Below are 24,689 nucleotides of genomic sequence, written 5' to 3'. Positions count from 1 at the left end.
TTATAACCACTCTAAATCAACCTATCAGACGCTATGGCTCTCACCTTCTTCTTTGTTTTAATTATGTGACACAATGTTTAAAAACCTCCTATGAGTCTTACACAGCCACAGACCAGTGCCATCAACTTGAATTCCATGTCACGATCTTTGGTGACCATGACAAAGCTCAGTATCTGGGAACCCGGTCTGACACTATGAAAACACCGCAGAGAATCGTGCTTGCAAAATGGGGTCATGTCCTCAGCGAGTTCTTCTGATCCTTCAACTCCAAGCCTCTGCTTCGGCTCGGATGCACCGTTTCTCTGTATAGTAGAGATTGTTTTCACTAAGCTGCTGAATGGAATTTGATTTCAGGCCTTCTTCCGACTGTGTTCCCTTCTTCTCAAGTATTTATGAGTTGTTAAGAAACTCGAGCATGTTATAAACAAACCCACACCAACTCCCCCATACCTACCTACAAAGAAGTCCGTTATTTTTCTATTATTATTACTAAATCTAGGCATCAAGAAATGTTTTGCCTTTTCCTAGTTCTTATAACGCTGCTTTACGTCATTCCAACAACCCTGTTGACAAAAGACTGTTTTTCTAATTTACGAAGAAACAGGTTTTCAAAGCTTACATCCATTTGTTCATCCGCTCTTTGTGCCGTGGGTCGTTCTGCTGTTTTACTGATTCCCCATCCCTGGGGACGTGGGAACCGTGGTAGTTTTCCGTAGGAAAATGACAGTATCTCTGCATAGGATGTGTGAATCTTTGTAATGAAAAGAGCACTAAAAGGAGACTTTGATTTGTGTAACGTAATTGTATGGATCCTGTCAATCCATTACTGTGCCGTGTAGAGCCGTTTCCAATTTTCACACCCACTATTCAGCTGGGATGGGTGGCTTTATTCCACTTTTTACTCACCTAATGGATTTGATATAAAGTCTGTTTTCCTATGGATGTGGGACCCTAGGGGGTTTGCAGTGTTATCGGTACGTAAGGACCACCTCACATTTCAGCCTCCTTCTCTGCACCGCGGCCAAATGTGGCTGAGTACATCACAAGGTCTCACAATTCTGCTGTGACCATTCTTCATGACAACAGGGCAGACGATAAAATGGGAACTTAATGGGATTAGGCCATGAATGACAATTATATGGAGAGAAAGAGAGAAGAGGGGACAGATACCAGTGGGAGACGTAATAGACACAGACGTGACATCCACAGGACTGGCAGCCCTCACAGCTGTTGTTGATGGTCTTGAGTGCGGGCTGACGACCCATACCTGTGCAAGGGGCTTGCAGTGTGTCTGTTCTGCTGCCTTCTGGGACCACGAGGGGTTTCCCTCCTGACGGCGAAACAGTTGTGCATTTTAGATAGATTTCTCTGTTGGCTTTGTAAAGGCTGCAGCCACTATAAACAACACTGAAAGCAGAACTGGAAGTTAGTGTGGCATCCCGGCAGGGGAGGATGGCCTGAGCCCAGGCCGCCGGAGGAATGGAGAGGAGGGGACATAACTGCAGAATATGTCGGAGGTGTGGTTATCGGCCTCAGAGAGTGACTGGGTAATGAGGAATGGCTGCCATCTTTCTGGCTTGAGTGGCAAAGTGGGAGTAGCTCCAGTGTGGAGAATACTGCAGGTAGTTAATTATATATATCGAGATATATATATATATATATTCACTTGCAGTCATTTAGAGTTTGAGGTACTTGTAGGTCGAGGTAGAGCTGTCTAGTGAGAAATGCATATCTTAATCTTAAACTCATTGTAGAGTCCAACTGTATGTATAAATTTGGGAATCGTTGACCTATGGTTAGTACTTGCAATCATAAAAGTAGGTGAAATGTCTCAGGAAAAGAGAAAAGCAGATTTAGTTCTGAGACCAACACTCAGAAGCCTTCAAGATAGGACAGTCCCCACGGTGGGAGAGTCGCCCTCCCATGGCTGCTTCTGTGTACTACACTACCCGTTAAATAGTTATTTCAACCCACGTGTAGTAGATATAAATTTGTCCTCCATCTTCCACATGCAACTCAGTAGTATTTTTGCTGAATCAAGCAGGCCTTCCTCCAGCCCTTTACTCACCCGGGTGTGAGCGATTCCAGATTGCTATTCCCTTGTTCTTTGCAATCAATTGCACAGAAACCTTCGGAATTTCCCCAAGACAGAAATTTGAGTGAACAAGAAGCTCAAATGTTTCCATTACATACCTAGTTACTCGTTTGTCCACCTCCAGTTGTTCACTTTAAACCTGGAATCCCAATACGCTTAGGGTAACTCGTATAAATCAGGCATAACTAAAAGCCCCAATAAGGAAAGTTGGAGGACAGAGAGAGATCCAGTGTGGAAACGCTGAAGACCTTGAAAAGGACACTTAGACCTGCTCCCAGCTCCAAGTATCCCCGTACACACAACTGTTCCAAGCATTCAGAATAAAGTCACCTCTTATCACTATGTTTAAATGCACCACTGACAGATTCGACCAATGAGTTTCCCTGGCTAATTAGGAACAAGCTCATCTTATCACGTCCCCCGTCGTCTGGTTATCGATTAGCTCTCAGCAGTGCAGGAAGCACCCTAAGCCTCATGACCTTTGGGGTTTCGTGATCGTGTTCTTTTTCTCTGTGGGACCCTATCCTCATTCTTACCCAAAGGAACCAAATCACAGAGAGACACAGGCTGGAGAATTTACATTGTTACCACTTCCCACAAGTGTGTAGTATTCCCTCTTGGGCTGTAGCAGTGGGACAGGCCTGCAGGAGAGCATGAAACACGGCAGTAACTCGGGAGAAGCAGTGTAACGTGCAGCCCTTCGTTTTGAGTTTAGCTTGCCCCCTAAGAGAGGCTGAGAGCTGAACAAAGCTACTTTTACGTTCCTGAATGTACGAAATGGCTTAATTAAGGAAGTGACTTTTTTCTACCAGTAAGGACATCTCTACAAATAGGCGGGAATCTGCTTGCAAATGAAGCCCTCGGGTTTATTGTTGTACAAAGCACCCAGCAATAGTAAACAACAAAAGACTCATTGCATAGCTCAAAGAATACTCCAATTTCTAACCTTAGGGTCACTAAAAATTTTCAGAGTAATTCCATCTCCTCCAGCTAGTGTTTACGTTGGAAAGTGCTTGCCACTTAAAGCAGAAACTGTAGAAGCTTCTCAGTGCAGCCCCAGGGCGGGGCCACTTGGTGGCTCTGAGGAAACTGCTGAATCTGAGAGGATGGAGGAACCCACTAACGTGCAGACCACACCTGCAGCCACACACTTCACGAGCCCACTGCTGGCTGAGCCCACGGGCATTCTTCTCCGTGTCAGCCAAATGCTGCTCGTCCAGTCACTGCCTCTTCACCTTTTCCTAATTACCTATTTCCCTTCTGAGGAGGAAGGAAAGATACCAGGGACAGGATGTATCATGGTGACACCTCCAGCTCCTGGCCCACATTTCTGCCTGCCGGTCCACCCTACAGCTGTATCTGGTCTACCTTTGCTCAGACAAAATTATTTATAGTGTTTGGGTAACTACTTTCTTGCTTGCTCAGTCACTGTTCCTTTGACCAGGTTTTGTATTGAATGACTACTTTATAACCCCATACATAGCACATTAGCACATTGCCAGGGCTCAAAGATAATTCCCGTTTGCATGTCCTGAAGGGAAAACCTGTTTTTAAAGTCTGTAAGGAGATGAAGAAATGGGGAGCACACAGTTTTGGAAGCCAGTGGGCAGGGAGCAGGGGAGTGAGACAAGAGAACAGGACGAAATTCAGAGGTGGATGTGAGTCCGCGATGAGCCAGCAGCTAGAGGTCAGAATTACAAGGCGCGTCTCCACTCAGTGGGGGGTGGCTCGCTGCTTCTCCTTACAGAACCACCCCCTGTGGTAAAGCAGGCTGAAGCCCCAGGCTTGTTGGACCGCTCTTCTCCTTTCCCTCCCCTCCCTCCTTGGCCAAGCCCTTGGGCAGTGACTGTAATGACCAAAGTCACCAATTTAGTGGTGATTAATAACACATGTTGAATATTGATTTTGTGCTCAGCACTCTACCAGATGCGTTTCATGGATCGCCTCCCGTGATTCTCAGCACCCTGTGAAAGAGTTTCCATTGTACAAATGAGGAAATTGCAATTTAAGAAAATCAAGAAATCTGTCTGTAGTGGCCCAGGGGGTGGGGGTGACAGAGCCAGACGGTCAGATTCTGGAGCTGGGTGGTGGACCAGTACACGCAGCTTCCCCATGTGACAGACAGGCCACAGCAGCCCCCTGACTTCACTGCTGTTACCCCCACGGTTCTCCCCCCAACACTCCCCACCTCCCCCTGCTCTGGCTTCCACCATCACAGAGGGGCATCAGCATATCTCATGTTCAGTTGTTCCTTATGAACGTACAAGAAAACCTCTCCATACACACTGCTGACAGGCAGCTGAGAAGCAAATGGCAGAACTCCAGGAGGTTCAGGAATTAGAATATATTCAATTTCAGCATCACCAAAAATCTGTCATTCGGCTGTTTGGGGAGAATACGGAGAAAGGGAACAAGCAGGCTTGTAAAAATGCTCAGTCCTCATCCTGCATTCAGGAAGGTCAGCAGAGAATAGCCAAGATGCATAAATTAATGAATGTCTGCGCAAGTAGATTTTAGAAATACAGGGCTATAATTAAAAGAGTTAGACGTGTAGAAGGATTTGTCCAAGAAATTGAGTTTGGGTGAGTTGAGAAGGGGTGGAATGGGAACTGCATTTTGCTATATCCCTTCTAGCACCACGTGACTTTTAAAACTATGTAATGCTTTGTTAGAAATTAAAATCAGGCTTAAACTTAATTGCTGCCCATCCAAAAATATAGTTAGAAATGTTGAAGTCAGAAACCCATACCAGACAATCCTCAGTGAAAAGAAAGGAAGTGGCCGTGACAGAATTTGGATGAGTAGGTGATACTGCACTTGCCAGGGATGGCAAACGGAGGTTTGACGTGGTAACGGTCAGCGGTACCTGGTTTGCTGCCCCTGCCCTTCTCTCGCACTAGCTGGAGGCCCTCCCTGGTTCCCCTTGCCACACACGAGTTCAAGGTGTGCCTAGAATGTCTTGAAAAAGCTCCTCACTTGCCCGAGTTGTTTTCAAGCCTGTCGAGCTCCCCCAGCCGTTGTGCCAGCCTTTGAGTCCTGCTGTCCCCGCGCTCAGCTGAGGCCCTGGCCCCTCCTACCTGCACCCTTATTGTTACGGTTGACGGCCCCTCCAGTCGCTGATATTTCTTTCCATTCTGCCTCACGCTTTCCCTCTCAGTTTCCAACCTTGCCCCCTCCTGCCTGTCCAGGCGAGCCATCCCTGCCACCTGCTCCGGACCAGTCTTTGCCATGGAGTGAATCTCTTATTTCCAACGTGGTGTTCTTATCCAATGTCACTTTCCCCTCCACAGCACTGGCCTTGATAGTGAGTACAAACTTCAGCTGTTTCAACAGCCTTAAGGATAGGAGGCCATCAGTCTCGCAAACCCATGGCATTGTCCAGCGAAGTCCGTAGGGATTCAGAGAAACTAAGTCATGTGTCAGAACGTGAGGGCGCACCAGTGGAACCAGCATCCGGGTTTCAGCAGGTGCTAAAGCCACATTCGCTTTTATTTATATTTATTTAGTATCTTCAATCCTCAGGTTACTCTCAAGCAGATTGAACATAATTGGGAGAGGCCACTGTTCACTTACCCATTGATTTAATAATTGTTGAGTACTTACTATGTTCTGGGGCCAAAGGTTCCAGCGATGAAATGGTTTGCTCCCAGCTTTCAAGGCGCTTACAGTCCATTGGGAGCTATATAAGCAAACAATAATAATAGTATAAGTTCTTTGCATCACGAAATGCAAGGAAAAAGCACACATGTTACTTTGTTACAACCCCAAATCCCAAGACTGGGCCCTGGGCTCATCAGAACAGGGCTCACAGACATTTATCAGGGAACATGTCCTGCTCAGTGAAACCTGTAAGCCCACCCCCCCAATACGCATGCTGACTGGTAAATTCTATCCATGTACCACTGTACTCACACATTGTGTACATCGTAAAGTATAACCAAACTAGATATTTTAAAGGACGCAGTTCTTAAATAACGTAAACAGGACTTCTACCCATCTCTGCTTGTGCCCAGTGGCTCTCCCTCCACACCTCCTGGGTATACACCTGCGCTCTGACCCCACCATTCCAGGGTGGAGTCCTCCTTGTAGCTGCTCAAGAGTGTGGACTCTAAATTCATCCAGAGATTGGGGACAGCCCACAAGTGGCAACTCCAAAGATATCATGCGATAACGCAGACATTTCCGGAAGGACAACTCGGAACCACCATTTGTACAAGGCGCAATTTCCCTGTGAACACATCCGTTCAAGAGACCAAATGAGTTCACAGTTGCTTAGCGAGCATAGAATTAGAACAAATGGGATTGGGGTCTGTAGGGATATTTCATCAAACTAGAATAACTGATTGAACTGCCCTTCTCCTCTCTGGGGATGTTTCTGTCTGAATAACCAGCACTGGACCCTAAATAAATACTGACATATTTTACTTGTAGCTTTTCCGTTTTCTGGAATCATTTTAGACAACTGTCCTTCTGTGAATATATCACCACCTCAGAAAATAAGAATGCACTTAATTAGATTGCAACTTTAGAATGTTACTTACATTCATGTCGTAGGGATACAGCCTAAAGAGACGAAATTGCTCAGCTTCAGGGGAAGCTTGGCTGGGACCTGGATCCTTGCAAGTTCCTAGGTTGCTGAAGGTTACACACACACACACACACACACACACACACACACACACACACACACGATGAGCTGATTCCCTCTGGTCCCAGAGACTTGGCTCATTCCCTCTTAGAACTCTGACTGGTGAGAGGGTCGCAACCTCCTTTTGGTTCAGGTTTTATTTCAAGAGCCCTTTACTTCAGCCAGCTGCTGAGGGGAGGCTGAACGCCTCTCACTGTGTATTAAGCCAGATCTTGAGCCAGAAAGAGGACTCAGCCCTGAGACAACAACAACTTTAATAGTTAAATTAAGGTTCTTTTCAGATATTATTTAACCAATGTCATATAGTAGTCTCCTTCCCAAGAGAAAACTGGTCCATTTTTCTCCTGCTGAAAAATATGATCTTGCCATTTAAAAAAATAATAATAAAAATAAATAAATAAATAAACATATGGCTTAAAACCGTATGAAGACTTTTAATAGATTCCACTACCACCACTGTTTTTACTTTAATGAAGACAGTTAGAAACATAGTTTGTGCTGACTTACTGGTAATATATTGCCATTCACTTATCTAGATATCACTGTATCCTTCATGTCTGTAAGAACAAAACAAATAACATTCATTAAATAAGAGAGTATTTTAATATCTCATAACATAACAATATTCTGTATTTAATTTAAAATTGTGGCCTAAGCATAGCAGTACCAACGCAAAGTTAATTTTATTTAAGCACAGTAGTTGAACTTAATATAGCACAGGTACCTAATTTGCATAAAAGAAAGGAAAAAATGTGATATATAGAAACTGATAGGCTGAACTTAGTTGATTAATTGTGTCCTTTGAAGGAAAGATATAGTGAAAATGAGTTCTTTTTAAAAATAAATTCATGTATTTTAGGTGTCACAAGGAAAGTTTCCCCAGACAATTTGCTGTTCTAGTAGGACTTTATTCCGGGATTCATGATTTGGGCGGCATCCACTCTCGCAGCCAGAAAAGAGGTCTGAGCTGTTCAGTGTGAGAGATTTTTATAGACACAAGTGACCAGGATCAGGAAAGGTGTACTGGGCATTTGCTGGTTGCTTAGAGCTGGGTTACTTTCCCTCCACGAAGCAAAGGGGCAGTTTGGAGCTGCGTCAGGTAACTTGTGCTGAGCAGGAAAGTGCCAACTGGTTGACCTGGGTCTTCCTCTTCTGGGGGAGCTGAGCACAGAAACTTACTAGTTAAGCTTCGCTTTGCTGATGTGGGGCTTAGTTAGTATAAGCGACTCCATCTTCAGCCAACCCTGGTGACTTCAACATCGGTTTAATAGTAAAGATAAAGGTTTTAGTAACTGTTTGAAAGCATGTCTACAGAGTTTAGTCCATAGCTATGATAGTAAATGAACTCAGAAATGTGCATGTTAGAAAGGAATTTCTCCCCTGGAGATGAAGTGGAGAGTCAGCTCTTGGTCTCATTTAAATGTTTGGGTCCATCTGTTCTAATGGAATGTGAGTCGTCCAGTGTGGTGTTTTTATTTTGTCTTGTGAACCACTTTTCTCCTGGGGACACTGGCTACTGTCAGACAAGGAGTGAAGTGGAGGGGTGGATGTACTCACGTCTTCTTCATGAGCTCAGGGTTAGAGGCTGATTGAGAGCCCAGAGGGGGGCTTAGCTCAGAACCGCCCACCCCATGGGTCACCGTGTCACCTGCAGTCCAGGGAGGACTAGGCTGAGAGGAGACGCTGCCTTTACAGCCACTCACCTTTGGGGGGTTGGAGCAGGAGGGGTGGGGAAATAACTGGCCTGGCCATCCTGCATTTTTCTCATCTCCTTGTATCCACAAAGCTTCTGTGATCCCCGCTTATACTCTGACAGCGCCAGCACCCCGTTTCTGAGCAGCTGCTGACTGGTTATTCCAAGGCCACGGTGCAGGAGAACGCCAAAGACCTCTCGTTCCTCTTGTGTCGCTCTGGGTCCAGCCCACAGGCTTCATGCACCAACCAAAGCTGCCAGTACACATGCAGGAGTTCAAAACAGCCCCCAGCCACCATACACAGTGACACCAGGGGCTTCTCTCCACTTTCTCCTCCACTGGCACCTACTCCCTGGGGTCCCTCCAAAACTACTTTAGTCAGAACCTCAGCTAGCAATCGCTAATGAAATATCTTATATACATATACACATATCACTCTTGGGAAGTCACAGGTCGGCTTGTGGGGATTGGGGTGATGTTGCTCCGTAGGGTGAGAAGAAACAAGGGCTCTAGCCAATGGGAATCTGTTAAAAGTCAAGAAATGGATGTCTGTTATGTTATCACCACAATCAACGTGTAAACGACCCGTTGTTTTCTTCTTCCCACAGGGAATTATTGGAACGCTGCGTCCTTCCCTAACCCGTCATCCTACCTGCACTTCTCTACTTTCCAAGGGGAAACCAGTGCTGACATTTCTTTCTACTTCAAAACATTAATCCCCCGGGGAGTGTTTCTGGAAAATCTGGGGAACACGGATTTCATCAAACTCGAGCTGAAATGTGAGTCTAAGTTCTTTGTTAACGTGTAAAGAGCCGCTCTTGTCACTCAGGCTGGTCTCAGCTGTGATTGTATAACTTCACTGGATTCAAGCATAAGTGGTGCTAAAAGGTAAGTATGCAGACCTTTGATTGCTCCCAAGGAATCAGGGACATGTGGCGATGCGAAAGCAAAGCTTCTCAAGGAAGAAAGAGAAAGTACCAAGTGCCTAACAGTGTGGGAGAAGACAATAGAGAACAAGAAGGAAGGAAGGAAGGAAGGAAGGAAGGAAGGAAGGAAGGAAGGAAGGAAGGAAGGAAGGAAGGAAGGAAGGAAGGAAGGAAGGAAGGAAGGAAGGAAGGAAGGAAGGAAGGAAGGAAGGAAAGGCGTCATCAGTGAACTGCCCTAGCATGGGAGAGGAATGCACGCTTAATGTTTCTTTGTGTGTGTGTTTAATTTTCCAAGGAGTCAGGGTTAAGAGTAGACAGGGGATTGTGTACAGTGATCAGGAATAAGGCAAAGAGAGTGAGGGAGTAACACAGAAGCAAAGAGGAATCATAAAAATTAACGTCTGTAGGAGTTAATGAAGCAGCGTGGACAACAGTATTGAGTGATATGATGAAACCTGGTGTCTGCAGCTTTCCTGAAGAGACACCCCCACCCCCGCACACCCTCTAGAGATGTGTGTTCTGAATTTATTTAGCCAAGGATGCAGACACCAACAGAATGAGAGCGAGAGCAAATGCTGCTGCCTAGCTCAGCTCAGCTGGCCTTGGGTCCCGAAGACCCGCAACATACGGTCACGTGGTTTGGGGGTACCGTCTGGGGAAGGCAGGGGTTCTCGGGATGAGACGTGCTCATCAAACCTGGGCCCTTTTCTCCTCGGGGATGAAGTTCAGCTTTAGGAAAGTACAGTCCACAGACTTGCAGGTTTGGTGAACATTTACAAACCCCAGACTCTGCGGGCTGTTCCAACGAAGACAGAATCAGGAAGACAACAGACACACCCATGAGGGGAGACCAGTCAGTGTCCCCGTGTCCCTCCTTGAAATCTCACTGTCCACTCCCTGCCCCAAGAAGCCTCCCCCCTCCTAGTCTGTGCCCTTCAGCTGAGGGCTTCCGTCACAGGTCTGGTCCCAGAAATCCCTGCTGCGGTATTTTTCTCTTTTTCTTGTTTTAATTATACATGGCGGTCTTTAAAAAAGGGACTCTCAAAAAGATGTCTTTCTGGTGAGCTCCTGTTGGATCTTGTGTGTGTGTGAAATGGTGGAGTGGGATTGTGGAAAGGGCGCAGACTCAGGAGTTGGCGTTGTCAGGGTGAATCCCAGTCCTTGGGCAAATGGCTTCATCTCTTTGAATCCCAATTTCCCAATCCGTAAAATAGGGGTGGCAATTTCTGGGGGTTGTTATGATGATAGAATGTAGACGTTCATGAAGTATTTACTTCAGTGAAGTAAGTGTTATAATGTATCATCTTTTGGAGGACGCTCATTGCATATCTAATCTGAGCCAGATCTGACTGAAAAGGAGACAGGACATTCTAGCCCTAGAATTAAAAATAAATACATAATAAATAAATAGAAATCTCTCCTTTCGTGAATTATGGATTGGGATTATTTAAAAGGGATTTTTACTGTCCCAAATTAAAAGTAATTGAATCAAACTATTCTGTGACTTCCACGTGAGTTGGACTGTATTTTAGAAATATCTCCTGGCAAATACAGAAAGTTGACAATTCCGTGTTTGAGTCATTCTGTACGTTCCTACAAAATCACTTGCACCCCACCCACCCTTGCTTTATGTCCCGCGGTTTTGTAAGTCCCTGTCTGCATAGGAAAGAAGACAAACCACGTGTGTCAAGGGCGGTGCTTCTGCGTGTGTGTCACGCGCCGTTGGTGGCCCTGTGAAAGAGTGACATCCACAGGGCCCTGTCCTCAGCAGCCCCGCTCAGCTCCTGTCGCAGAGCTCTTTTCTGTCACACAATTTACTTTGGGTGAAGAAGTGGGGTACGTTCAAGGCACGGATTAGAGGCTCCCTCTCCTTGGAGTGCTCAGACCTTCTAATAATTACTTAGGGTGACAATACCTTTTTAGGGTCCCCAAAGGGCAGAGAGGGCAAACATCCATCGTTATGGAGCATCTCCATCGACGTTCAAAGGAGCCTGTGCTCGGAGCAAAAAGGCAGGTGTCTGTATTTGAGAGAAACTTCTTCAAAGTAAACAAGCGATGCTTTCTTTCATAAGGAACGCCGAGGGAAAATGGCCGTGACTGAGGCTTGCCCGTGTCCCATTTGTCACTGTTCTCCTGTCAGACTCTCGTCTGCTGGATGCAGAGGGCAGCACGGAGAGATGGAGAAAATCTCAGTCCTGCTTCTCTCTCATGCTGAGGGGTCCCTCTGCAGACGTAATTATTTTCACAGCAACAACTGGCTACCGGGAGGGGGCTCAGGAAAGATGGTTCCTCCCGTCAGACATTTTCACTGTCTCTACTTCCTGTTTTCCCTTTAACTTGTTAGGCTCTCTGATCTCTTTCCGATAGGCATTCAAATTTTGTTTCTCTGCATGTGTCTCAAAGGACTTTTGTCACAGTTCATGCCTACCTATTGGTTTCCAGAATAGCATTTCTGTTAATTAACTGTGTTGTACCCTTCTGTCAGAAGTGGAAGGTGCTTGACAGTAAGAACAGGGTTACACTAAGTTAATGAGATGCCATCAACACCTTCCTGCACAAGTAAAAAGAAACACACACGATAAAATTAGAGCGATCTTCCTTATTAGCATATTTTCAGGTGAAATTTTAAGTCTGTATTTCACTTATTTACTGTCTATATGTATTCATTTATTCAGTGAGTACTTATTGAATACCTACCGTGTCCCAAGCGATGTGCTAGGTGCTGAGGGAACATGGTTAAATCGCGCATGGTTTCTTTCCCTCAAAGACCCTTCTGACTATTGTGGGAAGCAGGCAAGTACCTCAGTGGTTATGATAAGAATGAGCAAACTCAGCTTCGGTGAAGACTCACTATGTCTCAGGCGCTGTTCAGGGCCTTTACGTAAATCATCTCACTTACTCCCCTAACCACCCTTGGAAGTGGACACCACTGTTAACATCTCTGTTTCACAAGTGAGGCAACTGAGGCATGGGGTGAGTGAGGTGCCTGGCCCAGGCAGCGACAGAGCTGGTGTTTGCCCCCAAACATTTTGTGTCTGTCCCAGAGTCATTTCTGCTGATGGTAAACCGCACTGCCTCCCAGGACAGACATAGGTGTACCCCCTTTCCAGTGAAAAACCACCCCCTCCTCCCCCTAAACAATAACGATAAAAGGCACAGGATATAAACATGCCACAGGGGCTGGCTCCCCAGGACCATAAATTACAGTGAGTGGGGAGGGGCAGGAGAAAGAAAGTGGGCGAGGTGCAAGCTGACCCAATCTGGCCTGCACTCTGCCAGAGGGGAGCCCCTGCTGTGTGAACACCCCAATCTGCAGCCAGAAGGGAGCCCTTGTTGTGTGCACGCCCCAATCTGCACTGAGTCCCTGCCCACCTCTGGCCCAACCAGGAGGAGGGAGTGAGAAGCATAAGGAGGGAGGTGGGCAGCCTCTCTCAGCCTCCCAGCAGGTTCTGGGGTCCCAAGCAGGCCTCAGGCCCCAGAGAAATGACCTCAGGGGAGACACCAAGCCAGGAAATCCAGAAAAGTGGGACCGTTCTTCTTCTCAGGACCCATAAGGCAGGGGCCTCCTCCCTAGTGCCCACCCCAAAAAGGGGCTTGTCATTGGGGAGGTGCTGGGGGCCGGGCCCTACCACCCTGACTAATTTTTAGGTCAAGAATTAGGGATAAAAGTAGACCACAGAGGTAGAAATTGGGGGTCGGGGAGGACGGAGAGCCCTAATGGTTAGGTTTCCCTTAAAGTGAGCAGTAATCGGAGGAGGGAAGTGTTTGCAAGTGTTTGATGGTAAATAGTGACCCTAGCATTTTTATTTTTGTTTTTCAATTTAAAAGAGATTTCAGAAGACACAGTGGGAAATTCTTGAAGGGGCCGTTCAGTGACTAGGAAACATTTCGGGAGAGTGACCCGAGACTGTCGTAATATTTTAGCATAAGCTTTCGTGTTTACCAGGTCTGAGCTCTTTCAGATACCAGGATGACACGGAGAAAATACTTGCATTTAGCAGGCATATCGCCACAAAAATGTGGAGGCAGCTGTCTCATGTCCTGAGAATCTTAAGAAAGGATATTAAGGGGAAAACTTTCATTTTCCAACACGCAGCCTTCTGTCACACACATACTCGAGAAAGACACAGAAGAAAACATTCTGCAACATATAGAAACTGATGAATCAGAAGACATAAATTATTGGCAGTCTGTCTTCCACAATTTCAGAATTGGAAAAACGTTTTATGTTAAAAGAGCTTCACTTGCATAGACAGAAGGAATATCCACTCGACTGGCCTCTCGTGCCTTTGGAGTGTTACTGAGGGTGTTTTATCTTTTATGTGTTACATACACGCTGAGTTTTTATTAACACAAATCAGGTGCCAGCGCCAGATTTTTCATTTCATATACCCACGCCCACTTATGTTATCTACATAGATTTAGGAAGAATTTTTAATTTTCTACTCTTTTGCAAGTCTAACTGTGAGTTCAATTTGTACTTAGGTTTGGGATCTAAAGGACAATTCTGACTTGGTGATTCCAGTCCATGGGAAAAATTTAAAAATACCGCCTCCAAAAAACAAACAAACAAACAAAACTTAAAAACCTAAATAGCAACACTATTGTGATTTTTAAAAAATTTCTCCAGCTTCTGATTTAAACTTTTCAATTTCAAATTATGGACAAAACAAGTTCAGAGATGTAAATTAAAGATGAGATTTGTGCTGTATTAGAGCTATGTAATGTATTAGCTGTGAGCCTTTTATTAAGTGTTAAAAGATATACAAATAATTAGTAAATAATAAATTGAATTTACCCAGATTTCTTTGCTAATCTTCCTGAGGGACACTTATTTGAGTATATGGCATAGGTACCCTAGAGTTAGAAGGACAGACTTTAGAGTACGATGTCCTCCTAATATGAGAACTTGCCCAAGTTACCTTAGATGTTACTGATTCAACCATGTCTGCTGAATATGGAAATTTCTAGAAGAAGTTGGAAATTCCTCTTATGCTGGCCATACAGAATCACCTCTCTGTACAGAGCTGTAGTCCTGCTTCCTCCACACTCCAGAGGCACCTTGAGAAGACCAGCCTCCTACTGAAATCTGGCCCACACAAGAGATTTATTTTTTTTAATGAATCTCGATTTAAAATTTAAAACAGAAGTCTTTCATTTTCCTAAAAGTGACAAAATTTCCACAAGACAATTAATTAGGTGCAGTGCCTAGAAAATAATAGGCATCCTCGTTAGAGAGTGTCTTCACACAATGTTTGAACACAGTATGTTGTGTGTCATTACTATAGAGAAATACTAAACTTCCAGTTATTTTTTCTTTTATATATATATATGTGTGTATATATGTATATATGTATACATACATACATATACATGTATACATGTATATGTATATGTGTGTGTATGTACATGTGTATATATGTATATGTATATATACATATGGGTATATTTATTAAATATATATATACATACATACTGAGTTTTTATTAATACAAATCAGGTGTGAGCATCAGATTTTTCCTTTCAATTATCCAAGGTCATGTACAATCAATGTTAGGTCAATAGAAAATTACAAGGGATGGAATTTTTCTTTTATCTCATCTTCTCTGATTCTAATGTTTTCTGCGTTATTTATTGAGTGTGGTAGGCCACAAAATTTTTCCCTTCAACATGATGGCATGTTTAAGTGTCAAAAAGAGCAACTTCTAGACTCAGCATGCCTGCGGCCAGCTGGAAGACAACGGGCAAACTATGAGAGAAGAGATTAAAGAAACTTGAATTCCTGCATTCTGACCTGGGACAGCGGGGGGAGAAGGAGGGGGCTGTTGTTACTCAATAATAACACATGGATTCGTGAGAACAGTAGAAATACGTACAGGGGGGTATGATACGGTTAGCGCCCTTACATGAGCCATCCTAGAAGCAAACCGTGTCTCCGTAGGCTCGACATTTTTATAAAAACAAATACGTCAAGAAGGAAGAATTGGTGTCAGTGAGTGTTACTCTTGCTGGGGAATTGATTCAACTGAGGATGACACTCGGGACCAATTAAATCAAAGCTGGTTAAAAAAGGAGAAACGATACAGTAAGTCAGGGATCAGAGCTTCACGTAACTATAGCGAGTGACTGGGGAAGATCATTTGAAATAGCTCAAAACCAGAACTGCCTCAAAGAGCCAGAGACAACTGTACATACAACGGTGCTAGGCTTTTACAAGTCATCAGACACGCACTGAAATTAAAACCATGTGACAAAACATTGGCCAACTGGATGTCACCTGGAAGTCTTCCAATAACAGTTTTTTTTAAAAAAATGAGCCGTTCAAGGGATTTTCTTTTTTACAACACATTTTGTTCAAGGTACAAGATCATTTTTAATAGCAATTAAGGAGACAAGGAGAAACGTAAAGGCTCAACATGAAATCTAATACAGAACCAGGGGCATAGATGAAATATATTCTTCCTACAGAGTTTAGGAAAAAGACTTGTTTCTATCTCTATAATATTGGTATTTTACCGTTTTTTGTTTTGTTTTGTTTTCATTTTCTAGTTGAGGTACTTCCCAGTTCGCCAAGGAGCTATATTGAAGGAGTTTCTGAGGCAGGTATTCAGAGCCTGGAATGTCTTTTTCTATAGACGTAACATTATAAATGACACATTCCACAGCTAGCCCTAGGAGTTTTGTTGTTTGTGTGCTTTTAAAGTGTGGCTGAAAAAGAGAACTGCACATGGCAGCTTGAGGTCTGGGTTCTGGCTTCTGGAGACCATTCAATGTAGAATAGAAATGTTGGAAAACAAAGAGAATTTTTTCCCTGATTCCTGGATGTCGAGCTTGTCTGTGACAGACGTCTCAGTGGGGACGTTTTTGTCTGCCTTTGTCACAGGGCACACTCCTGCATGGACACTCATGGGGGTGGGGGCCCATCCACAGTCTCCCAAATGGCTCCAGCCACATCTCTTTGCACTAAAACTTCATAGTTCTGTGAATTACAGAATTCCACTAATTCATTCAAATATAATGTCACAGCCTACATATTTTTTTAACTCTTACAATGTTCTGAAACAGATAACTAGGTATTAAGACTAAATGGAGGCCATTACAACACAACTCATCCCTTCAAAGTTCCAGTGGTCTGATGGAGGAGATCCTTTGGGTTAATTTTTTTTTTTAATCTTATAAATAAATGAAGAAATGTGATAAGGTCCTGAGAGATTTAGGAATAAGAAATATCCTTGTCTAGGAATAAGTTAAGCTGCTATGACAAATACAACCTCAGGGTTCAGTAACTGTAGGGCAGTCCAGTTTGCATGCTATGGTCCAGCAACTCTTTCCACACGGTGATTTGAGGTCAAGCCTCCTTTTGCATTGTGGTTACACCTTCTCCTAGCACCTAGGAATTTCTATGTCCAGTTGGCAGACAGAGAAAGGGCAGGTGGAGAAGCCTCTCTCTTCTTATCCACACTGGCCCCAGCGTCATCACACTCTCCCTTTGTTCTCGTTTCATTGGTGGTAACGCGTCACTGGGCTCCCCTTAGATGCCTGGGGACTGGGAAATGCAGCTCCTGGATGCACGGCAGCTTTTCAAAGATAACTATGACGAGGAAAACAAACTTCTCATGAGAAGGTAGCAGTCTCTGCCACAGGTACGAAGCAACAAAGAAGAGTAAGCTTTAACCCTGCCTAAAGACGTGGCGGTAGATTTCTAGAAAATGCACGTTTGATTTGCCTTGAAGGCAAATAAATGAGATAAAGGCATTTTTCCAGCCTGGACGAAAGCAAGTAGAGGAGGGAGATCAGGGGGCATTTGAGGAATTGAGAAGAATGTGGCTTAAGCCCAGGGACCAGTTAAAAGACCTGTTTCGTGCAAGTAATGACCTACCCACATATCTGTGCTAAGAGTTTGACAAAAGGAAGCCAACTGGACTTAAGGCCTCTTGGGAAATGACGCATTTTACTTGCCTTTTCATATAGTGTTAAAATGATCGAATTTGGTTTTCTGCATCCCTGAATTTGATTCCTCTGATAAGAACTGATGCGAATGCCAAATGACTTCTCCTGAAGAGTGGTTGATATTCAGTATTCAGCAGGATCTTTCAGGGCAAGTGTAACCAGAGCCGGTGAATAATAAAAACAGTGCCTACCTGTCAGGTGTAATTATGACACTGAATTATGGTCATCTGCATCCCGATTCCTGTGGACGTTAGTTTAAACACCCGAGCATGCTGGCCCTTCAGACCTGGGAGGATTTTACTTCAAAAAATAGCATGCCCTATTTTTAGCCATTTTTGATAGGAAAAAAATTCACGTCTTGTTCAAAATTATTTTATGGTAATATTTGACCGCTCTCTCACTCCCTTTTTTTTTTTTTTTTCAATCCTCTCAGGTATCCTAAAAACAGGAAAGAAATAAGGAATATTTCGCTGTAGTTTTAGATTCCCGCTCATTTTCTGTGTTTAAATGAAATCCCACTCTGCATTTTGATTAAGTCACTCCTCTGTTTAAACACTTGTTGAAATTATAGAACAGAGTTGCTTAAATTGTCACCAACCTTTGCAAAAGAAGTGAAAATTATCAGATTGTGAGTTTTTAAAATTATACAAAGTTTGTTTGTTTATTGTGAATGATTTAAAAATCCAGAGAAGCAAAAAGAATTTTAAAAATCAGCTATAATCTCATTCTAATGTATTTAATACTATGCTATTGGTATGCACATTTCCAAACATTTTTCTGTGCACTTATATTTAATTTTTTACAAAAATGAGGTCATATGGTACATACTGTTTGTAACCCACTTGTTCCATGTAACAGTATTTTAGAAACACATTTCCACGTCAACTTTTTAAAAGCTGCACAATAGTGATTTTTTTTTAATCAACTGAGGGCAGAGACTATATCAGAACCTTCAAGAGAGCATGGGTAGTTTGGAAAATCATCATTTCACATCTCCAAAACAAAACAAAAAAGCTGTTGTTTTTGTTGCACAACCTACAGGATATGACACACAAAAAATTTTATTGCCTGGTAGGATGTTTATCTGAGATCTGCAGGGCTTTGTGTTATTTCCCATCAGCCTCCACAGTCTGGGCAACCCAGCATCTGCCGATGCTAATTAGATTATGATGTCAGCAAATGGCAGCACGGGTTAAAAATGATTGAGAAACCCAGGGTCTCGCTTGCCAAGTGTTCCGTTTCACCAGTGATCCCTTCTCGTTGGGCCTAATTGCTACATGACAGACTTTCACACATTCTGCTCTCCTGGCTTCCTGTTCTCAGACCATGGTACGTGTACCACACAGCCGCAAACTACACACTGTAAGCGTGTCCTGTGCTACTGCTGTTTAAGGCTTCGTCCCGCACCACAGCCTCACGCACAGGATGGGCTCAGAAGCTGAAAACAGAAGATGCGAGCTGGGAAAGCCACTCAAGGATATGCCCTGCAGGGCGAGGCTCCTCAAGGATGAGCCTGTTCCCAGAGTAGGTCCTTGTTAAGCGTCTGTCAAACCAACTGAAGGCAGAGGCGGCAAGGAGCTCAAACCTCCCAGCAACGGTCCTTTCAAAGGACAGAAACCTTTGTTCTAGAGAGAAACTGTGCCATCAGTTCAGCAAACCATAAAAACAGCAAGCATGGTTGTTGGAACCGTGTACAACCTGGCCCTTAAAAAAAAAAACAGGTTCGAAGGTGATTTATATGTGCAGTCTCTAGGAAGACAAAATGTTTATTTATGCAATATAATCAAGAAAGTTGTATTTTCAGCTATTATCGTCAGAAATAAGGGAAAAGGAAGAGTACTTTATGATGAATTATTTAATATCCTCCATTTCCAGAGGAATGCTTTGTTCAAATAGAAATTGGTTGGCACCGGCATAAGGAATGCTGTGAAGTGATTTCTTGCCTTTTTTCAGAGGTGGAAATAGATGACTTCAGGGCCTAATAACTCTTCTCCAGTGTTAATTGAGCATTTATTCTAGGACATTCCGATCCTGGGACTCTGAGATCTTGTATTTTCCATATTCAGCCTAAGAGCCCTCATTTCTAACATTCCTACTAAATAGAAGATAATGAACAAATTAAGCAATCATAGCTGGAGGAAAGTAGTAAGATCACTTAAATCGGTTCTGCATCTCTTGCAAAGAAAGACACCAAGGATAAAAGAACTTTTCTAGAAGTTTCTCTCACTTAAGAGAGCTTGTTCAGCAGGAAGAAAGTGATTCTCCTGTTCTCTCACAGCTCTCTGTATTCCCATCTAAAATCTGTGCTGACCCTGTGGCACTATTTCACTTTTTCTCCACTGTTTGCCTGACGTCTCAGACACTGTCATTGAAGTACCTCTGGTGGTGAAACAGAAAACAAGGTAAATCTTTTTCCATAGCATGTAGACTATGGAATCTGCATTTGGTGCTTTTTTGTTTAGAGAGATCTTGTCTGAAATCATACCAGGGTGGCATTGAAAGGATAGGCTAGATAGGAAACAGTTTGCTGGGAGGGGGGAGAGGGGAGGAGAGGAGAGGAGAAGCAACGCCTGCGATATAGCTGGTCTGAAACCCAGTCCATGAAACCCGGAAGCAGATGCCTCCTTGTATGTTTTCCTTCTGGCGGACGTCCTCGCAGCTCTCGCCAGCAGCCATGCTCCTTCCACGGCCTCGTCCTTTCCTCCAAAGACCTTGTCTTCAGCTTTTCCTCATCATCAGTGTCCCCATGAGCATAGCCAGCCAATGCTCAGTCATTTAGAAGTTCTACTGAATTAACTTATAAGCATCCGCTTGGTCCGCATGAACACCCATCGGCTTTTTGTCCAAATCGAGTTGTTTGAGCACCGGTTGGATGACCTCCTGTGGACCCAAGTCCCACCATCCATTCTCCCTGAACCCTCCAAAGCCATGGACCCCGGTGAGCCTGCGCTCTCTGACACCACCTGAAAGCCACCCCATCAATTACTTCTCTACCAACGCATGTTGCCATCAATGGGTGTTTCTCATCTTGACGCACAATCTGACTCTGGTCAAGAGAAAAGCTTCCTTGCCATCTGTCCCGTCTTTTAATCCACTCTCCTCTCCATCTCTGGAGAATCCGTAGGCATCCAACTTCACGATTTCTCTAAAGCAGCTTCTGCATTGATTTCCCTTTAGCACAAATGTTCTATCTTCACAGTCACCATCCAAGACTTTCATCTGTTCTTTTAAACTGGGCACACTCTGCCCAGCACACGAGTCTCTGCTGACTCCAATCACGAGAGTATTTAAATCCTGGTGACACCTCCCTTCCTGAGGACAGGTGCTGTTTCAAGCCACATGTCATGTTGGAAAGATTTTTGTCTTTTTCCTTTTTAACTGATATAGGCCCATTAATATTCAAGAAGTGATTCTCAGAAGGTGGCGAAATGCATGGAGAAAACTAAAATTAGAAAGGCTTTGTGTTTTAAAGGCAGCCCTCTCTGTTTCTGGGCAGCCCATGGTAACTCCCTTTTGCGTCCTTCTCTCTATGGAAGCCTTTGTGTGTGAAGTTATTTTTTAGCCATAATAGAAAGCTTAAAGGCCAAGATACATAAAGAGAAATATTTCTCATACTCAAGAGGTTATCAAGATACCAGAGGTTTTAAAATGAGTTCGTAACATTGATTCTTCAGCTTCAGGCATTTCCTTGAAAAATTTCCAAAAGACTTCAAATAAATTTTCCAGGCCAGTGTTCATTTTCAGATTTGTTGAACACGGAGGTTTTCGGTATGAATATGCATATGTAGCTCCAAAATTTTCCATATTCACAAACTAAGACTCTCATAAAGGCAAGCCAGGTTATTTTTTGTTTCCTGCATAACATGAAAGGCAGTCCAGGATCGTTGGGAAAGCAGAAGCTCTGTGCTTAGTTATAAACGTGCTCTGCCTCTCATAGACTCGCTTTCCTTAGCTAGGCAGTGCAGGCGGGCATGGAGGTGGGGCTCCAGGCTAGGAAGTCTTTCAGTCTTAACATGGCTAGATTCAGTCACATTGGTCCAAACTGAAGCGATTGTTTTTATTTTTGCAGACAATTAGACCAACCGCAAACTTAGAAAGACCACAGCCCGCACAAGATTGCACATACTTCTGACACCCACTGCAAATGTGGGGGGTCCCCCCCAAATCAGCCTCAGGTTCCATAATTCTCTAGAGGGACTCACAGAACTCACCAGAGGCTATACTCATGTACTCATGTTATAGTTGTTACAGGGGAAGAATACAGATTAGAATCAGACAAGAAAAGGAGCACAGAGGGCAGAGACTAAGAAAAGTACCAGATGCCAACTTTCCAGGGGCGCTTTTCCCGTGAAGCCACATGCACGTTCCTTTCCCAGAATCCACTGTGACAGTATGCAGGGGGTACCGCCAACTAGGGCAGCCCCTGCGAGCCCCAGTGTCCGAGTCTTTATTCAGGCTCCATTCCACAGCAACGTTGGACTGCCTACGTGGCTGACCTTGGTTTTCAGCCCCTCGAGGTGTTGAACTGTATAACCCAAACTTCACCCTACATCCCATTGTTGGTCTATCTGGGATGGTGAACCCCCACCCCAAATACTATGAGGCCCGGTCCCCCTCTAAATCACACGTAGACTCTGGCATGACCCAGGGCTCCCGCGTATAACATTTCAAGCGTACAGACATTACCTTTTCAGAGCCAGGGCAAAGTGCAGACCTCTCTTTGGACAAGGTTAAACTATTTACTACACGTTTTGAAAGTCTTTCTCTTGATGATAAGGAAGCAAAAGATTCCTAGGCTCTTCCTGCTGGAATGAAATATGGAAATCCTAGTGTTCCTTAAATAGGATTCCCGGGCTGCTTGCATCAGAGTCAGCTGGCTTTAATAAAACACAACTTACTGAATAAGAAGCTCTGTGAGAGGAGCCTTGGACTATGCATTCAAGCATGTCGCAGTTTCTTCTGTAAGCCAAAATGTGAGAAATATAGTTACGATGCAAGGTCCTTATTCCTAAGAATAGAGTGAAAATACCGTGAGCTGTAAAAACAGGAGAAAACTCTGCTTCTGGCGCCACTGCTGAGCTGATCCTGGATAAGCCTTTGTTCCTCAAATGTCAGCTATTTGGGAACAACGTTGAGCACAGTTTGTTTCAAGCAGATGTAACTAAGGTATTGAGTTCCTAGACTGATAAAGTCTACATTGTTACTATGTGCTTAGGGAAGATGCTTGTGGGATACAAGATAGCATCCCCTACATGTGCTGGTGGGCTAACGTGTGGTTTGCCTTAAGAAAGTGTGTGGATTTCTTTTTTCAGAGTATCTATTATAACTGGCCTCTGGCAGGAATGTTCTGATTCGTTCTTTCATTCACTCGTTCATTCACGAATTGTTGAGTGCCTACTGTTTGGCAGGTATTATTCCCGGTGCTGAGGCTATAGCAAAAATGAACAAAACGTAAAATGCTTCTACTTTAGTGAGGCCGGAAGCACATGTATTGTATATCGCGTCAGAAGGTGACCATGCTGCAGAGCTCTAAAAAACCAGGCTAGAGGGGGAAAGGCAGCTGAGAGAGGGTTTTGTCTTTAACAGGATGTTTGGGAAAGGAGTCTCTACTGTGATGCCTTGTGAACACAGAGGTAAAGGAGCAGCTGTAGAGATGTCTAAGTAAAAGGAAATGGTACGTGCTAAAACCCTGAGGCAGGAACAGCTTCACAAGGTAGTGAAGGGGAAAGCTTTATGTGATGGGGTTAAAGAAAGACACAGACAGTCTCAGCAGCTCTCTCGAGGATGGGGCAACAAAAGGGAACAAAGAAATGAGATATAAGGTCCAAAGGAGAGTTTTGTGGTGGTGGCTGTTAGGCTTGGAGTCATGTCAGCCTGTTCGTGTGGAATGATCCAGTAGAGAGAAGAAAACGTGGGAGTTGTAGAAGAGCGGGGAGCATTGCTGGAGTGGTGCCCCTGAGTGGGTAGGAAGATACAACTTCCAGGGGAGCACCTCTGGGCTGAGGTAGAAACATCGGTGTTCTCTTTGCTTCTTCCTCCTTTCCCTTGTTTCTCTGGTTCTCACGGTGAACTCACTGTCGGCCTACCTGGTTCTCCTCATAACCCTCTCATGTTGCATTAATTCTCTCGTCTCCTGACGTTCACTTAGCCCTTCCTTCATAAAACAGAAAACAGAGTTGTATATTCCTCACATTCTCCACTATAGAGTGAAGCTAAGATATCTGCTCTGCCTGTGACCCGTTTTGTTTGTACGGGCTCAGTGAGACTTTGTGTGGAACAGCCTGTTGGAAACTGTCACCCCTTAAACTTCATTTCAGAAAAGGGAGAAACCCACCATTCTGAAAACTGCTGCAGTGTTAGCTGGTCATCTCAGCGCGTTCACTCTGTGTGCCTGTCCGTGGCTTTTCTCTTTCCCTGGTCCCTATTGAATGACCACATTGTTTCTGCTACTTCCAACGGACACTTTTGAGTCTGTCTACCTGTGACCTCACCTGCTAGGAGAACTCAGTGCCAAAACGTCTACTATCCTGGTGAGTGGTTAAATTTGTCACTTCAGGACCTTAAGTCTGGAGTGATTTATTTGGGAAAACTTATCATGAGTTAGAAGGAGAGCGAGTAATGCCACCTGCTATATTTAATGGGGGGAGGAGGCAATAGGGAGAACTGTCTGTCCTTGGTTGTCCATTCGTTGTTTCGTCACTCAGATGAAGTCCTGAGCCAGATGTATTCTAAGGTAATCTCTGCCGTCGGTACTTGTTTCTGATGCCAGGCTGCCACCTTGTGCATTTCTCTTTTAATGTTTCTTTTCTCCTTATAGTGATCCAATATGCAAAACTATCATTAGCACTGGCTATATTTACTTTTACTATGTCTCTTAGAGTCTTGGAAATTTGATCGTACAATGTTGGTATTGGAAGGGAGCTTAGAGATCACCGCGCTCAGGTTTTTCCACCACCTTTCAGACCCAGAAACTCTTGGAAAACCATAAATATAGTCTTCATTTTGGTTACCAGTAACCTGAGGCCCAAAAAAGGTGAAAAGGCAAAGTTAAGAGTTGAACTCATCATATACACCGAGTGCTAAACCATTCCCCAGGTCAGTTAAGATGCTTCCAGATCGAATAAAAACGGCTTCAGCAATAATAACCCCCTCTCACAAGACGTTTTAAGGTGGCTCCGGGACAAACTCAGGGGCTGAGCAATGTCGCCAAAGGCCCAGGTGTGTTGTGTTCCCCTCCCTGTTCTCTTCAGTGTATCTGGTGTCTACAAGGTGACATTGGGAACTACCGCCTCCCAAGATCAAGGGGCAAAAAAGGGACTGACTATTTTTTCTCGTACGAGCTAAGAAATTGGTCGCAAAAGGCCCCCCAAGACTCC

General features: G+C 44.2%; 1 protein-coding gene across 1 annotated transcript in view; it reads left to right on the top strand.

Annotated features, from left to right (window-relative positions):
- The window catches only part of CNTNAP2 (contactin associated protein 2), a 1,478,782-nt gene that overhangs the window by 1,289,628 nt on the left and 164,465 nt on the right, over nt 1–24,689 (top strand). The window contains exon 16 of the mRNA XM_074316028.1: nt 9,046–9,216. Coding sequence (XP_074172129.1) covers nt 9,046–9,216 — 171 coding nt within the window. The remainder of the gene's footprint in view (nt 1–9,045; nt 9,217–24,689) is intronic.

This window comes from Rhinolophus sinicus, linkage group LG11, assembly GCF_036562045.2.
Source record: "Rhinolophus sinicus isolate RSC01 linkage group LG11, ASM3656204v1, whole genome shotgun sequence".
Taxonomy (NCBI): domain Eukaryota; kingdom Metazoa; phylum Chordata; class Mammalia; order Chiroptera; family Rhinolophidae; genus Rhinolophus; species Rhinolophus sinicus.
The sequence above is the reverse complement of the archived record's forward strand: the minus strand, read 5'-3'. Positions and strand labels throughout refer to the sequence as shown.